Source organism: Ictidomys tridecemlineatus, chromosome X (assembly GCF_052094955.1).
Source record: "Ictidomys tridecemlineatus isolate mIctTri1 chromosome X, mIctTri1.hap1, whole genome shotgun sequence".
Taxonomy (NCBI): Eukaryota; Metazoa; Chordata; class Mammalia; order Rodentia; family Sciuridae; genus Ictidomys; species Ictidomys tridecemlineatus.
In genome coordinates, this window is record NC_135493.1 from 101,866,245 (window position 1) to 101,885,452 (window position 19,208).

General features: G+C 34.5%; 1 protein-coding gene across 19 annotated transcripts in view; it reads left to right on the plus strand.

The window, feature by feature from the left end:
• The window catches only part of Dmd (dystrophin), a 2,094,227-nt gene that overhangs the window by 1,718,348 nt on the left and 356,671 nt on the right, over nucleotides 1–19,208 (plus strand). For all 19 annotated transcript variants that reach the window (XM_078034984.1, XM_078034996.1, XM_078034982.1 and 16 more), the window contains 2 exons: nucleotides 16,344–16,464; nucleotides 17,085–17,353. In XM_078034984.1, the coding sequence (XP_077891110.1) occupies nucleotides 16,344–16,464; nucleotides 17,085–17,353 (390 nt within the window). The remainder of the gene's footprint in view (nucleotides 1–16,343; nucleotides 16,465–17,084; nucleotides 17,354–19,208) is intronic.

Consider the following 19,208-nt stretch of genomic DNA (forward strand, 5'->3'; position numbering starts at 1 on the left):
ATATGAGTTAACTCTTCATAAGTAACCAGGGTACTACTATTGTGAAAAAAAATCAGTAGTTGCAAAATATTGAATGTCCAGTAAATATTAAATTTTTTCTCTCATACAGTCAAAATTTGTTATTTTCTTGTTTTGTTTTAAATGAGAATTGAAATGAGAGCCACACATTGCATTTGGATAATTTATCTCTCAAATTCTTTCCCTTTTTTTTCAATAAGTTATAAAGTAACCAAGTTTCCCTGTACATTATATCCAGTTTCCTCTATGGTTACTTCGTACATAACTGTAATAAAATTGCTATTGTCATTTCAGCATGCAATCAATATAAAAATGTGTTTCCACAGCACATCTTAAGTCATATTAGCTATATTCCAAGGGCTCAGTATCCATAAGTAGCTAGTGGCTACCTACTGAATGTGGCTAGTAACCTACCTATCCGATCATAATCAGGTTTGGCTTTTTTTTTCCAAGACTGCTTTATATATGTTAGTGTATTCTTCTATCATCAGGAGACACATAATACCTTGTTTTCTCTTTTGTGTATAATTTTAGCAGCTGTTAATGATTACTTGCTAGAAGTTGCAATGTGCTAATTGCAAATTTCTATCATTCCATTTTCCTTTTTTATCTGGAAAATATGAGAAAATGATCTTTGTATATTCTTATGGGATAGGGAAGATACCCAGTGTACTATCTGAGTACCCAGTGTACTATTCATATGGGATAAGGAAGATAAATGTTTGTACTGTACTTTGACAATTTTAAAAAATAATTATTTGGTTACTAGCATTCTCCAGCAGTAATCAGTTGTTTCTTTTTTTTATGTTTCTATCTGCTCTTCTAGGCTCTGAGTGAGAAAGGCAGAGATGTGGCCTTGCTCACTTCTAAGACCTATAGCCTAGCAAAACATCTGATGTAGAATGGACACTGCCAGTAAGTCTTTTTGAAATGAGAATAAAAGACACACGAACAGAAATGAATAGCCAACCAAATAAATTATTACCAAATAACAAAAATTTGATAAATTGCACCCCTTTTGTATGTTCAGTACTTAAAGGAAATATCTCTATGGAGACTCAGCCAAAGGTGGCATCTCGAAGAAAGGTCAAGGGTTTCCATTATTCCAAAGAAGGGAATATAGAAGATTACAAAAGGGGAAGTGAACATGTAAGAAGACCCAGGGGTCTTTGCAAAAGAATGCCCAGAAAACTGCCAGTTTATCCCTTAGCTATTCCTTTTATATAAATCAGAATATCTTTTGTCATTTTATTTTTTATTAGTTCATTTTAGTTATATATAATATTATGGTTCATTTTGTCATAATTATACAAGGATGGAATATAATTTGCTCTAATTTAGTCCCCAGTACTTCCTCTTTTCCTTCCATTCTCCCTATTCACTTTCCTCTATTCTATTAATCTTTCTTCTCTTTATAGGTTTTTTTTAACTAGTGTCTCTTGAATATACATAAAGTTGTGATTCACTGTAGTGTATTCATATAGGTACAAAGGAAAATTAGGTCAGATTTATTCCACCACTCTTCCCTTGTCCCATTCCTTCTCCCTTCCCCTCATACCCTTCCTCTATCCCACATATCTCCCTTCTATTTTCAAGGATAATTAAGAATCTTAAGTTAGCTTTTATAGTGTGATAAAATTAAACACTGCTATATTTTTAAATGTTATTTGAATAAGTAGTCAAAACAATGGTATGTATGCAGAAAATATTCATTGAGAACAGTGAACATTTTAAATAGAAGACATTATATGATATGGTGAAATGAGATTGAATTTCTGTAAAAATCTGTAATTTTAATCTAGTTCCAGAAACCAAAGAAAATGAATCATTTTACAAGTGCACCAGGAATCAGGAGATTGAGACTAGTAATATTCATCATAAATTTTGATTGCCATCACTACTTTGTTCAGCAACTGAAAGATGAGGATATGTTACAAATAATTTTCATGGTCCCTTTTATCCAGTATTTTATTATAGATACTATTTTGCTATCCCTGGTTATTGGCTTTGGTAGCTTTTTAATAGTGGTAAAATGTTTATACTTAAAACTCTCAGTCTTGACTCAGGAATTTCACCTCATGATGTGATTCAGGGAAATGTACATGCTAGAGTTAGGGTAACATGTACCAGAGTTAAATAATCCTTTCTTGATTCATGTGCTCACTCAGGTGTGCTCACCTATTACTTTTCTTTAACCTAACAGGACTTCTAGCTCATTGATAACTCTGTGTTTTACACATTACTTCCAGTCCTACTTCATGTTTACCTACCTTCAACTACAACTTAGATTTAATCATCTCACATTTTCCTGTTTTCCAATGCTCTCAAACCTTTTTTTTAAAAATCATTTTGTTGCTACAATCTATAAAACCTTAAAACTTGGAGGATCTACATATTTTCTGCTAACCAGGCAACATGACAGCAAATTGGCAAGGTACCTTTTCAGAGTGACCAACCTCCAGCCTTCAGTTGTTACCACATCCATGGGTCAGTTTACCTCCAAACTATTTTGCAACTCTCTACTACTGTCTTCACCATAGTTACAAAATCTATTTCTCTTAACCTTTCTGCATCTGTTCTTACCACCCCTACACTGCAATCTCTACATTTCACTCAGACTAGTCTATGTAAAAATGTAAATTGAATTACATCAGTCTTCATCTTCACACTCTTTGGTGGCTTCTCAATCCCCTTGGAAAAAGGCCAAAATCTCAAGTTAGAGGCATAAGGTCTTCTGTGGCTGGTTTGAACTCAGCCTTTTCTTACTGCTCTTTCCCTTGCTGGTAGAACACCAGTCATACTGTCTTGTTTTGTTTTGTTTTGTTTAAGTTCTCAATACTTCTCTCAGGTAACATTTTGAACATACTGTCCTCTGTCTGAAACCCTTTCTACCCACACCTATTCCCTCATAATGCCCACATTATCATCTTCTAACCCTTCATATCTTGGCTCAGTCATTATGCAAACTTTCATGGAATGCCCACATTTTACCAAATCTAGCTTTTATACACTATCATAACTCTGTCTACCTTTCCTTGTATGACTTAATTATTCTTTGTCATTGTGCATATGTGTGATTGTTTGATGAATGTCAGTCACCCTACATATACCACATACTCCAAGAACCTTTTTTTGGTGAGGATGAGGTGTCATTTTTATACCTACAACTTTACATATTGCCTAGTACATGGTAGACAATACATAATGGAAAAGGGAATCAAGGAAAAAAGAAAGGAGAGGGAGTGGGAAGAAGGAAAAATAAATAGTGAACTAACATTAACCTTTTTCCTTCTCTGGTCTACCAACAACAAAGGCAAGGAAAGAAGGAATAGTGATGTTCTTTCCTTACCTACAGGGTTTTCTGTTTATTCCCAACTAAGCATCTTTTTGTAAAGTGTTTAGAGTTACTTTGATGCATGTTGTTTTTATTTATAGTCTGGCCCAGTGATCTCATGTGTCTCTTTTGGTATCTTTAAGGAAAATTCTTATCATAAAGTGTCTTACTCTCCTTTCCTCAGAGGGCATCATCACTCCTGAATGCCAATGAGAGAATAATTTAGCACTGATTGTATTCAGTTCTGTCACATTGATGCAGTAGCCTTTTCATAGCTATAATGCAAGGGTCATCTGGTTAGTGATATGCTTGTTAGCTGTGGACAAAAAGAACAAAAGAAAATCCTTAAAACTGGATCATTCCATCCAATTTTCTGAAGTCCATTAGAAAGAGAAAAAGGAAACACAATCAGGATAAAGCTCCCTCAAGATCTAGTCATTTACAGATATTGTACTTTACTTTTATTAGACTTTTGTTTTACTTTGCTTTTTTATAGGATTATAAATTATCTGGCTCTCTATGCATTTCTTGATTCAGTTGTTGTTTATATAGAATGTATGGTATCAAGATGGGTCACTTGTAATCAGAAACTTATTCCTCATGTATTTGCAGTGTCACCTTTTTAAAATCATTTGCTTACAATCTGTTCTAAATTATTGGTGCCCTTGGTTTTTGCTTTTTATGGGAATACATATCCCATTAAGATGTCAAAAGTTGAAACTATAATCAAACGTTATTCATATTTGCTTTTATTTGGTATAAATCGGGATTTTTTAAAAAAGATAATTTACATTTTCTTTGGATATCATTTCATATTAATGATGAAAGTTGATAGTAAGATGTCATATTTCTTATTCTGTTTTCTTCAAGTGAAAATATATAATCAGTCTCAGTTTCTGTGGTAGAAAGATATATGATTTTCCTGTAGGTAATTCTAAGATAGTCCATACAGGGACCGTAGTCTCACTCCTCAAAGCAATTTTCACACCCAGGAGAGTGGATCTGTGTTCCCCAAACCAGCTGGGCAGCATAACAACTACAACTGAATGGCTCTCAAGACTAATTAATAAAATAATGCTCCATATGTGGTGAAGTGTTATAAATAATTAAAGCTCAAATGTGCCTTAGCAAATATAAACTGACCAATTTTTATATCTTTCGAATATATTATCCTGGCTTTTACAGTTCCTCATTACTTGCCTCACTAGACTGACTCGTTTTCAATTAGTGAGTATTATTCTGGTCCAGATATATTTTTAAAACTGACTTCCTTTGTTTTACTTGAGCAGTCACTAAAGTGATATTTATTACTCGTCTTCTTCTGTGATTAAAATAGAGACAGGCTTAAAGGAGCAAATCATAGTAGGAAATTTCTAAGGAAAACTGTAATAAACCATGAGCTTATTTCATTCCTTTCTTCTTATCCCAAATCCAAAAGGGGATTAGGTCTTGATTATAAGAACGCTGTAGGTAATGACTTTTTATTTACATTTTTACTAGTGAAATTGTTTGTCATTAGGTTTTTATCTTTCAATTTAAAAATCTCTATAATCCCTTCCCTAGAGACCATTAAGGACACCTTCAAAGCTTCCCAACATTTTCTGGTTAAGATTTAGATGGAAGTAATCAATACATACATTATTAAAACAGTGGACAGAAAGCCATTATTACTTGGATGCTGTTGACAAATGAAAAGGCTTGAATAAAGTAGTTTACTTGTTCATTTGTCAGGTCATATATTATGCATGTTCGATTTCTTCAGAAGTCACCATGAAGTGAGGCAGAGGTTCAGAAATTCAATAAAATTATCCTGAAATCATGTTGTAGATTATACATTTATTTAAGCTAATTCTATTATCAATGCTGGCCTGCTTGCTTTTGGTACATTTTAGTACATATGGTAACTACATGAGTTCTCTGTCTTTTCTTTACACAGAAATAGAAAATGCCTGTGGGTGCCATTTGTGAATGTTAAGATTTAATTCAGCTCTGTGTTAAGAAAAATGCAGTCTCCCCTATCACCTCTGAAAAACAACAAAAGGTTGTGATAGAGTAATTCATTCCAACATTCAATGACCTGGCCTCTTGGAGTTTCTAAACTCCAAAACAAGTTTGGCTCCCCTGTAAATTTCATTTTTAGTTACGAGTGTTCTAAGATGTCTTCTTAGCTTTGTTGGAGGAAATAGACCTCTTTTTGATCTATTCTTCATCACTAATAGCGGAAATTATACTTGCATAAGTGTGATATCCTATGCAGTCATATTTAGGGATGCTGAATAGAAGAGACTTAAGACTTATTTTTAGACCTGCATTTCTAGGCATTTGAGGAAAACTTCTAAAAAGTAGCTGTGTCATCAAAAATGTAAGAATGGAGTCTAATGCTGCTATTCTTTAATGACTATAACAAGATGAAAAGTGAACAATTTACAAATTGATTTCTCTACCAAAGTTTTCTTTTTACTTTGTCAAAATGTTTTGATATCTTGACAAATACTTTGAAAATAATATTTGTATAGTGTTTTGCCTTCACAAAGCACTTTATTCCTTTAATTACAAATGAACCCCTGATCTGTTTTTCTTCCTTTGCCCAGAAAAATTATATAACTAAGATTCTGAGGACTTATTGATCCTTTCAGGAACTATTTATTGAGTGTCTTTAGCAGGGGTTGAAGATATAGTAGTAAACAAAACAAGTCCCTGCACCCATAGTTGTTCAATTTTAATATGGGATATACATTGTAAAACCAATACATTAATATGTAAAATAATGCCAGATAGTAGTAAGTGCTATGAAGAAAAATAAATAAATGAAGCTGGGACAGAGAAATACTGGGGTAATATTGACCTATCTGAGAAGGTCACATTTGGGCAGAGATCTGTGTGAGTGAATGAGCCAAGCAAAGACCTTTGGTGAAGAGCATTCAAGGCAGAATGTGCAGCAAATTCAAAACCCTGAGTACAAGAACAGATTGGGAGTATTCAAGGAAAAGTGAGATGGGCAGTGTTCCTCAAGGATAATAAGAGCAGGCTACTACATAGAGACAGACAGAGAGAAAAATAAGCCAGATAGTTAATGGTCTTGTAGGCCTTAGTTTGGAGGTGGATTTTAATTTGTGTGTGATGAGACATAACTGAAGGGCTCTCTGCAGGGATGATGTGACATGATTTATTGTGTTTAGGAGTTGACTCTGACTACTGTACACAGAATTGACCAGAAGGGGCAAAACTGAAAGCACAGAGAAAGTTGGGAGGGTGGCAAAGTCATCTAGGAAAGAAATGACAATGACTTGGACCAGAGTGGAAATGATGGATATGGTAAAATATTATTTGAATCAAGAAATATTTTGAAGGTTAAGGAGATAATTCTTAAGATAGATGGGATGTGGGGTGCAAGAGAAAAAGAAAAGTCAAAGGTAACTCTGAGGTCTATAGTTTGCATAAATAGGTAACTGTTAGTGCCATTTATGGTTATGAGAAAGACTTGAAAAAGATCATGTTTGAAGATATGTGCTTAGAGCAAATCAAGGGTTCTGCTTTTGGATTATATTGATAGACAACACAAATGGTATGGTATTTACACTTGACATTCTCATATTTTGTCTGAGCCTCTCAGGAACAGATATAAATTAATTTGTCCCCTGGATTTTCTATTAATCCATTCATTTGTACTATCACTTCCAGATTTTAGGGTTTAGGCTAAATGATCTAAGACCTAATTCTCTAAATGGTCATGGGAACAGATAAAGATGTTTTTAGTGATTCTTCAAGGTTAGTTCAGAGCTTAACAACTTTATTGTCAGTAGGAAGTGACTTCCCCAGCGGTTGTTGGAAACAGCCCAGTCCTAGGACTGAGAGTCAAACAGCTGTTCAAGATGCTGTGGGAGCACTAAATTATTCTTCCAAAATATCACAGACCTGCAAGCAGCCTGGGCTCTATTCTAGCCCATGTCCTTGGTCTCAGAGAATATAACTTTATCTTAAAAGACTCCCAGAAAACTAAATCTTAACAAGGAGTTTGTTTGTTAAACAAATTCTTCCACCAAACACACAAAAATGTTTTCTCACTGAGTGTAATTAGACATTTTTAAAAAAATTAATTTCAGCCTTGAAATACGACCATTCAGCTTTGCTTCAAATTGATTAACCCCATTTAAAAATTAATTCTTTGGTTCATGTGGTTGACCATCTGAAACAATGGCTACATGTTTCTGATATTGCATTCCCTTATCTTCACTTTTACTAAATAGTGGAGTAAAAAAATAAGATGGAAACTTTGTATCACTTTATTTAAAGATGACTATGTAGTCAAACTCATAAAAGTGGAAAATACAAAGATGGATGCTAGAAGTTGGGGAAAATTGTTACTAAGTGTATGTAATGTTTCAGTCATGGAAGAAGAATAAGTTCTAGAGATCTGCTATACAGCATAGAGTATAGTTAGCAATACTGATGTTGGCACTTAAAATTTTACAAGAGGATAGATCTCATGTTAAGCATTATTTTAATTTTTTTGTGTGGTGCTGGGGATTGAACCCAGGGGCTTATACATGTGAGGCAAGCACTCTACCAGCTGAGCTATATCCCTAGCCCCTATTACATTTTTTTTTAAAAGATGATTTTGACCTCTACTTTTCAGCCTACATGCCCATTTTCACAACTTCTCTAATGGTAGCTATCCCAGATGAATGTGGAAAGCTTGGTCTTTTGGATTTTGTTCTGTTGCCTCTTTCTTCACATTTCTTTATTTCATGAACCCTTATCAATTTATTTAGATTCTTTGAAGCAATATTCCTGTCACCATGTCACATACCACACTTCTAGATCCTTGTTCTTTTTAAGTGGTTTTGAATTAATTGATCATTGATTGTCCCCCCAAGTTAGCATTTGGTAAAATATTTTTATGTGTTTGAGACTCCATAAATATGATGGCTCTTTAAAATGAGGAGGATCATTATGGTGACAGAATTGTGTTCAACAATCCCTTTACTAGACATAGATACAAAATAGGATGCATGTAGATGAGGTAGAAATAATATGGGAACCAGAATGATACTATAGGATGACAAAACTATTAAATACTGATCAAATTACAGATATGACTGTGTTAATGTCCTTGCCTATGTCTGCTCAGTGACCATTTTTTGAATGAATGGAATAATTGTATCATTCTAAATTTTAGGGTCCATCTAGTGTTCTTTCATTTAGCAAATGTTGCAGAGCAAAGAAAAAGCCCCAACCAATAGTTCAAATCATGAAACTTGTGAGTATTTGGACATAAACATCTCCTTTAAGACACTACTGGGTTGAAAAAGGCAGAGCTAATAGAACCACCTCTTAAGGAAATTCCAGGAAATAACTCAAAGGTTACACTCAGCTTTGTATATAGAACTTAAGAGTAAGCCCAGAATAACAACTCTCTATTTTTCCCCAATGGGCAAACTTTTTTCCCTTTAATGATTCACAAAACAAGACTTTTAGATGAAATAACAAAAAAGAAGATATGCACACACATAAACCTAAGGCTTTCAGATGAAAGCCTTGTTTTGCTTCTAAATAAAACTGGCCTATCTATATAGCACATTCTGGTTTTCTAACTGGATATTCTGATTTTTTTATTCAAGAATATTTATTGAGAATCTACCATGTGCCAAGCTATGGCTATGATTTTTATCATTAGTAATTATGTGCAGCAGAGACCATTTTAAGCTGCCACCTTATTAATGGGTCTCTGGCCAATTAATGATCTAAATACGTTGACGGTAGAGTTTTAGAACTGAATATTCAAACTTGAATAAGGTGGTTAAAAAGCTTGACATTTTACAAAGAAAAGTGCAAAGGCTCAAAGAGATTTGGTGACCTTTTCAAGATCACTGTGGCCAGGTTCTGGCCCAGACCAGACTTAGACCTCAGGGCTCCTGCCACTCAGGACTGTATTTTTTTCATCACTCCAACCAAGCTTGCAAGATGGTTCTGTCAAGTTCCGTTTCTGAATACGGGAACCATATACAGTCATTCCATCAGATTTCATTTTGATTAACACAAATAGAAGTTTGCCACTTCAGTAGAATTGTAGGTAAAATTTAGCTCCAGGGAAAGTACATGATTGAAATACATCTGTGATTTATTCTCGTCCATCATAAAAGGATCCTGTATCCCCTGTCCCTAGAGGAAAGAAAATAGTTTTTCTACCTCTAATGTCAGTACCTGGGCCCACAGTGCTCATCTTGTCCCTGACTAATTGAGGTACCTTAAATAAGTCTATACCTCACCCTTCATCCCTTCCACACATGGTTCTGAGCTATTTCTATTTATGTCATTATTAGTTTTTGGTGATATATATATATATTTTTTTTTTTTTTCTGGAATCAATTCCTTGATTCTTCTCCATTACTTTCAGGTATTTTTAAAGTTTCTGATTTGCTTCATATCCATGAGATATTTCTACTTGCATAGTTTCAAAATTACTATGATTCAAAGAGTCTTTGTTTTGTTTTGCTATCAGACTGGCTTAGGAATTTCAACATTTGGATTGAAAGTATCCAATCAATCAATGGCCTTAAGTACTCCCTAATTTATCTATACCTCAATTTTCTTTGGAGTAACATTCACAATATTAAAAAATACACCAAAAATGTATGTACTTAACCAAATGATTGACTCTTTAAAGATAGATATCAAGTCCTTAAATTTTCCCTACCTTATACATAATAGGTTTAAAATGAATAATTTTGAATGAATTAATTAATAAGGAATCAGTCACCCATTTGGCCAGTATTTATAATCTGTGAGCAATGACCATCAAATAATTTAACATTCAAAATAAATTGATTTACTTTGGGATTTACCATTACCATAACATCATAAGGGCTTCATGTAATTTTTTAAACCTTAGGAAGCTGAAGAATACCAGGTATTGTGGCCCACACCTGTAGTCCCAGAAACTGAGGAGGCCAAGAAAGGAGGATCATAAGTTCAAGGCCAGCCTCAGCAACATAGCAAGACCTCCCTCAAAATAAATACTAAAAAGGACTAGGGATATATTTGAGTGGTAAAAATACTAGGCTCAATCCCCAGTATAAAAAAAAATCTAAAGAAAAAACATCAATTCAGTAAGCCTATTTTTTCTCATTTATACAATAAAATATTATTTTATTTACACAGAGGTGCTCTAAATTTTTACTAATTGCTTCTAATTCCTCCACATACCTATTGTAAACCCTTGGGTCTATTTTGGAAAACTGAAGAGAAAGGTATGGAGAAGATGATATTTAAAGAAAATAATTGTATCTATTTAAGGAAGTAATTACCTTACCTTAACATTTGAATATTGATATCTAAATATTGTAAAACTATGTTCTGTTATGTGTATGGGAGAAGTTATCCTAATACAATAACTTTTTATATCATAATATGAACAAAATTTGTTGTCTGATAAAATATTAACCATAACCTAAAAGAGAAAATCAATGTTGTATATGTACATGCATTTTCCCAAACCTCATTCAACAAAGTCTTTCTTTGAGAAACAAGGTGCTTATTATCAAAAAATCAAGGTTTTTTGCATTGAATGTTCATATTTTTGTTTAAAAGTGTCTCCATCTTCCATTCTCTTAAAATGCAATATATTAGAGCGTGAAGTTCATGGTAAGTTTTTAGATGCTGAAATTTTGATCTTTCATTATTTTAATACAGAATCTTTTCCTTAACTATATTTATTTATCTCTCATGAAACTCCATGCTGCAAGGACCACTGCTAGCCATTGCCTAAAATAGTGTTTGTACATAGTAGGTGCTCAAAATTTGCTAACCAAATAAATGGAGAATCTTACATATAACCATGTTTAATATGACACATTATTGCTTATTTTTCACATAATCACAAACATTATAATATTCTTTATCCTCTCATTTTTATGAAGCATTTCTTCCCTTTTTTCTGTTTTCACCCTTTTAAAAAATTTAGTCTAAATTGTACTAAATTCTGAAAATATAATCATGCAACCTTCTCTTCCATCTACTTTCTTTTCTTAATTTCAAGCAATGATGTGAAAATAATGGTGCTTATGTCTTTGTAATGACAGAAATTCCTTTGTCTTTTTGTTAAACTCATTTTAATCCTCAATGAGTCATATTTAAGAAATGAACTGTGCAGCTGTGGTGGAACTAAGTCCTTGGCAACAACTCGAGGGGCAAACAAGTAGTCTCTCACAATGGATGGCCCTTCGCCTCAAATTATTTAATTTTTAGTTTCAACAATGAAATTGTATCAAATAGTATCTTGGGCATTTTAAATTTGATGAGACCTTTAAGATGCATTTCCTTATTTTACAGACCTTCCCCCCCAAAAAAATTACCTCTACTTTCTCCTGTCCAGTTTTTTAATATATCTTTTTCTATTTGCAATTACCAACTATCTTGGTTTTCTGAGAACTGATCAATTTTCCTGGAACTGTTCTGGTTTTAACGTTGGAGGTTCATATCCTGAAAACTTCAGTGCTAGGAAAACCAAGAGTATTGGTTACCCTATTGATAGCTTCTGTCATTCATTCTAAGTTCAAATTATTCTTATCCTAAAAAGAGCATTCTTCCTTTTCATATCCTCTATCTTCTTGTCCTATTGTCCTCTTTTTCTTATCAGAAAAAAATAAGGTAGTTTTCACTGGAAATACCTACTTCTTCTTCCTCTCCTTCCTCGGCTAATTCTACTTCTTAGACTATTGCCCTCTGCTAAACCGCTCTTACCAAGTCCAATGAACACTTTTCAGTGCAGATCTGGCTTGACCTTTGTGTGTCATGATTGCTCACTCTTGGTTTCCTTCTTACTATTCCAAACTGGCACTCTCTTCAATAGTTCTGTATTCCTCATTTACCCCACACTCTCCACTTTTCCATTAATTTTTGTTCTTTTGAGATTCTATTTTTATCTCTACTCATTAAATGTTGATATATAGGCACTCAGTATATATTATCTGAATGAGAGAATGACTCCTGAATTTCCTTTTCTTCTCTCCAGTGACTTTATCATTTCCTTGTGGAATGAATCTTACCTCTCCAAGTTGAACATTTCATGTCCTGTTACTCTGTTTCCTATACAGGATTCTCCCTTAGGGTCAAGCTTTTATATTAGTATTTATTAATTTTATCCTGAATACACATGAGATACTTGTATCAGAGCCAAATTTCTTTTAAATACTTTATAGTAAATATTGTTTTCTCCCTCTCCTCTGCCTAAAGAAACTTGACCCGGTGGTGACATGATGAATGTTGATAAAATATTTCCTGTTTGAGTGGCTGCAGAGACCACAAACAAGAGCCTAGGAAATTTCTACTTGCATGAAAATTTTTATTTTTCTCTGTTTATAAAGGAGAAGGATGCAGGTGTCCTTCTCTTCCTGAAAGATTCTCATTAGAAGCATATGGGGCCTGAGTCTACTTCCAGCTTCTCAAGGAACCAGCTAGCTGCCCCATGTGTCTCACATTTCTCAATCTAAAAATGTCTCAAAGGTCTAGGCTTCATATTTTTTGAAATGTGATTACCAAGAGAGATAGCCACTCTAGTCTTTCAGACAACTTGGAGTTTAGCCAGGAAATCTGCTCTGGGGTATATTCACTTGGCCCTCTTGGATCATAGAAATTAACTAGACAAATGGTTACAGATCTAATTCACATTGTATGGGAAAGTTCTCAGGAGGCTAGAGCCTTTTGTAGGAAAGTTTATTTTCTCATACTTTGTCTCACTGTACCCACTGTTTACACATCTGCTCAGAATAAAAACTAGGAGTCCTTCTTGTTTCTTCTTCTCACTTCTCTAAAGCATCTATCTGCTCACCAGATCCCCATATCTCTATTTTCTAAACATTTCCCCATTCTCTCCCTGTTTTCTTTCTCCCTTGGTACCCCTGCCCTTGGTCACATTTTCATATTCTATCACTGAATTCTTGCAATTGTCTCTCATTGTTTCTCTGAATCCATTTCTGCCCTTCTCAGATATACAATCTGTGTAGTAGTACTCGATTATCTTGGGGAAATATTATGTTCCAAGACCCCCAATGAATACCTGAAAGATAACTCTATATATACTGTGTACATTCCTTTATATACATACCTATGATAAAGTTTAACTTATGAATTAGGCACAGTAAGAAATTAACAATGTAACTGACGTTAGAACTTAACTACTTCAGCCTGATTTTTTAAAAAAAACTTTCCTTAAGTTGAAATTTTACACCTTTTCACTTAAAGGAAGCACTTTACAACTTCCTTTTGTCATATCCAAATTGCTAATTTCATTGTTATTGCTCTTTGAGGCCATTATTAAGTAAAATAAAGGCTATTTGAACTCAAGTGCTATGGAAATCATGTCTGTCATTGTGAAAAGTGAGACAACTAAGTGACTAACAGGCAAGTAATGTATACAACAACATGGATACATTGGACAAAAGGATGATTCACATCCCAGGGAGGATTAAACAGGACTGTACAATATTTCATCATGCTGCTGAGAACAGTGCACATTTACAACTTATGAATTATTTATTTCTGTAATTTTTCATTTACCCTTTCAGACTGTGGTCGACGATGGGTAACTGAAACTGTGAGAAGTGAAACCATGGGTAAGGGGGGAGTACTGTATTTATTTTAGGAAGATCTATTTGAAACATTCATATGCCTGTTCCATGCAGCTCTTAAATCTTTTCAAGGGATGCTAATTACCTATACCATAACACCTAGGCTTTTAGCAAACTATATATGGGCTATATTTCATAGAGAGGCTGAACTTCAAATTCTACCTAAAAGATCTAATATACTGCCCAATAATGAGAGTGACTTGCTTCATCTCAGGGCATGTTCTCTCCTTGTTCTGTATGTTCTAGAAACATGAGAATGCTTAAAGATCTTGGTACATGCTATAAAGATATTATGTCTATTATCTCTCTGTACTAGCACTTTTCTCTTCTTGGAATGTCCTATAACCCATTCTTCCCTGACTAACTCATGGCCATATTTTCGAATTCTGAATTATTACTATCTTCTCTGGGATGCTTTTCTGAGGTTGTACATACCAGTAGCACTTTCCACATTATATTGAAGTGATTCATATGTTTGACTCTTCCGTTATATATTTCAAGTTCTTAAATGAGAAGAACTGTTTTGCATTCAGCTTTGGATTCCCATTCTCTAATACAATCACTGATATACAATAGTTCAACAAAGGTAGCCATTATTTTATAATTAGGAGTATCAGTTGCCTCCTGTCAAATCCAAATGAAGAAACCAGGCAAAATGATAATTTTCTTGAAGTTAGGAAAATTAAATGTGGGAAAACATACAGGATTACAAGAAGTGCATACGCATACAGAAGCATAAACACACACATGCAGATTGCAATTGAAATATTAGAGATAGAATCAACCTTCTATGCAAGCAGAGTAAATAATCCACCTACCCAGTAGGATTTCAAGGACACAAGAATATCCTACAATACAGAAATTACTTCCCTATACACAGTCTGAATCCTAATATTCCATTTTGTACAACTCCATTATTTTAGTTCAAATACCTTGCCTCTCTCAATTGAATTGTAAATAACTATGGAAGACGAATCATTTTGCAAAGTATAAGACTCAGGATTCTTTTGAATGATGAGTAACATGAAGATTGTATTGATAAACATTTCATACAATCCAGTCTGGAGCACTTCTGTATCATAATAGTATTCTGAAGTTTAAAGGGGGATAGTAGTGAGTTTTTTTCCCTACTGACAGAACATGCTCAAATTCAGTAGCAAGCATTGCTAAAAATAAAGCAGATTTGAAAAAAAAGACATGCATATTGAAGCCCTAGGTCAGGGCAATTATTATTGCTGTTTTTGTTATATAAATATATTACCATTTATGCAATACTTAATATTTTATTAGCACCTTCACTTTTGAGATCACAGAACCTGGTCAATAACTTTCTTTAATGGTTTCATAGTATTTGTTAATTTAGTCTAGTCTTGCAGTATGCCCCACCATCCTCTTAGTACTAGATTATATATGAATTTATAGTTTTTTACTCTGATTCTAGTGTGTTAGGCTTCTGTGTTTTGTTGTTGTTGCTGTTTGGGGTTTGCTTGTTTGTTTTGGGGAGGTCAGTGCTGGGCATGAAATGTAGGGCCTTATGCATACTAGGTAAGCTCTCCACCACTGAGCTACACCTTCAGCCATATTGTTTTCTTTTTTGTTTTAATAATTACCTGAAGGCAGAAACTATGGCTTCAGGTTTTTCTCTTAATCCCCTGTATCAAGGGAAATTATAGATTTGATATTAAAATTGATAGCTAGATTACATGGCCTAAAGACACCTAAGTCTATTGATTTATAGAAACTTCTTCCCACAATTACTACATCAGCTCAGAACACTTCTGCTTTTCAGAGAGGTCACAATGAATAATATAATGGGTATTTTTTGAAAGTACTGACAGTTTTACTTAGCTTACTTTCAATATACAGTTTTAGTCACTGTCAGACATTTTGACAGAATTAACTGGTGATTATCAATTTGGATTCACTGTATACTTCAGTAAAGCCTTGGTACCTCTAAATGGTAGTTCCAGCTTCCTGTTACATTTTGAATGTCCATTATTTTGGGTGTATTTAAATCCTCATTAGACATGTTTGGGTTTTTGCAATAAATACCTTGCAACTTTAGCTCTCAATTTTAAGTTTGACAGTCAGGTTATATAAACAAAGTGCTCTTATCATAATGAGAGGGCATCAAGTATCTTGAAAGCTCCTCCTTCTCCCTCGAATAGTTTTACAAACACATTGGTTTCCTCATTAACAGAAAGACCCAATAACCTTCTTTGTTGATTTATTACTATCAGTTTACAAACAAAGAAGATAGAAATTGACCTGGGAGTTTCATAAACAAGTTCTGAGCATCCAGGATTAATTTTGAGAAGAATGCCACAAGCCAAATAAACATTTCTTTTCATCTCATTTCACAGGCCTTCAAGAGGGAATTGAAAACTAAAGAACCTGTAATCATGAGCACTCTTGAGACTGTACGAATATTTCTGACAGAGCAGCCTTTGGAAGGACTAGAGAAACTCTACCAGGAGCCCAGAGGTAATTGAATGTGGAACTGTAATAACATATTGATAGAAGGATCAGTGGTGACAGAGCGGCCCATCCATTCTTGCTGCCTGGGTCTGGATAGCTCTCATATTTTCCAGGTTAAACAGAATCAATTCAAATTAAACATGGATGTTGAAAAAGAACAAGGAATCATAAACCACCATGCATAAATCTGTTTGCACATCCATAAATAAACATTAAAAGAGATTAGTGATCCATTATTGGAACATTTAGAAAATAATAAACAAAAGAGTTTATCTGTGAGAATGAATTCTATTGTTTCAAAAACTACAAGCTAATTTTCAATTTAAGAGCCTGACTGAAGAAAATTAGAGCTTGTGGTGTGCATCCTAACATTTTTTTCAATAGCTTAAATGAATCTGGATTATCTGATTAATATAAGATAGAACAGATTCACTGAGGAAGACAGACTTTAGATGTTTCTGAACTATATCAAAACCTATGCCAAAGTGTAAAGCAGTCATTAATCAGTAGGTTGGCCTCTTGTTAAACTGTACTCTTTTTTTTCTTCTAGTCTGACCTTTTCAACAATGTTTGATTTAAAAAAAAAAATGAATGTGATCTAAAACCTTGTTGCATTGCCAATTTAGAGCTGCCTCCTGAAGAGAGAGCCCAGAATGTCACTCGGCTACTACGAAAGCAGGCTGAGGAGGTCAACACTGAGTGGGAAAAATTGAACCTGCACTCTGCTGACTGGCAGAGGAAAATAGATGAGGCCCTTGAAAGACTTCAGGAACTTCAGGAAGCTACAGATGAGTTGGATCTCAAGCTGCGCCAGGCCGAGGTGATCAAGGGATCCTGGCAGCCCGTGGGCGATCTCCTCATTGACTCTCTCCAAGATCACCTCGAAAAAGTCAAGGTACCAGTTCCTACTTTGCTCCAGAGCCCTTTGAAAGATCCAGAAAAGGTTCTAATCTAAACTTGAGTGCAGTGTTTTCATCCCACAAAGTTAAAAATAGGGCCCCTAAGCAATAGAAATGAGTCCCTCTTTTACCAATTCAGAGTCTTCTTTCACATGGTGTTTTCTCCAAGAAAAGATGGCAATGTAATCATCTATCTTCAGTGATATAAAATGAAATATTAAAAAGTTACGGGGCCAAACAGTAATTTTGATTTTACCATTAGTAAATTAATGTAACTGTACTAAAGTAGTATGATATACACGGGTGTATGGGGGTGGAGGTGGGGGTGGGGGGTGGGAGTGTGTTCTTTGTGTTATTTAGTATCAGAATAGAGAAAATTTAACACCTGTCAAGATCCAGGAGTCCAGGTTTTGGCCTTTTTTGCTAACCAAGTTATATGAAGTGGGTACTTTATGATACTATGAAATTAAACCATCAATGCTACCCTGCCCTTAGAAGGCAGTGTATATAATTCAATTTCTAGTTGCCTCAGCCCACTGTGGATATGAGCAAAAAATTATATATTTGGAATAGTATTGTCCAAAGGTAAATTCCCCCTGGCAAAAAGATGGTCAATGTATTTGTAAAGAAATAACATATATTTACAAGAATCATTTTGAAATCAGGAGCATGAAGCATATTGTGTTTACTAATCCAATGTCAAACCGCCAAAGTCCTTCTAGAATCAAATTCAAAAGAAGTTAAATTTCCAAAATTTCTCATGTATTTGGCATATGTGTCAGTAGGCTCTACATGGAAGTTCTTTTTTTTTTTTTTGTACCAGGGGTTGAACCTAGGGGGTGCTTAAACACTGAGCCATATCTCCTGCCCTTTATATATTTCATTTAGAGACAGAGTTTTACTAAGTTGCTTTACTTTAGGGCCTCACTAAATTGCTGAGGCTGGCTTTGACCTTGCAATCCTCCTGTCTCAGCCTCCCAAACTGCTGGGAATACAGGAGTGTGCCACCGTGCCCTCCTTCGAAGTTCTTTTCTTTCTTGGCTTTCATGGCACTATTCAATCCACAATCTTCTCCTTCCTTTATTTTCCTAGATTTGTAACTTCCATCCACCTTTAATTATTGATGTGTCCAAGTTTCTAACTTTAGACCAATGGGTTTTTGGTTTTTGTGGGTGTTTTTGTTTGTTGAAATGTTTGCAATTTGAATGGAATGGATGGTGACAAATCTATCAATCTAGTCAGGATCTTTCTTCTGATCTACTAACCCATATTACATTAGCATCACAAATTTACCTATTCTAAAACCAAATTCATTTATTCTCCTGTTTTTCCACTCCCCAATTGCTATTCCCTTTTACCTGGTCTTTTTTTCTGTGTTTTCTATTTTAGCTAATGAATCATAATCCACCAAGTTTCCCAGTGTAAAAACTCTAGGTTCATCCTTAAACTTTTCTACATTTTCACTGCCTGCATGTGATTTCTTGTTGTACCTCAAAGTATCTCTTATACTTCCTCTTTTTTTCATCAAATGCCCTGCTCTAATCCTCAGTATCTTTTTACTTACATGATAGTAGAATGCATATTTAAATCTCATTTCTCTGTGCAACTGTCATATCAGAAACATTGCATTTTTAATAACTGGCAAGTAGGTGAACAGTTTCTTTACTGGCATTTCTAAATTATCCAGTCTTTTTTAACTTCAATCCAAACTCCTTTTCGTGAGAAAGCCTGCCTAGAGAATGAAGTCCGTGAAGAGCATAGGTGTCCCTTTTCTTCCTGGCTTTGGTTTCACTTCCCAATTGTACCTCCTGTCCTCCAAGCCATTCAATATACTCTGACCACACCACCATC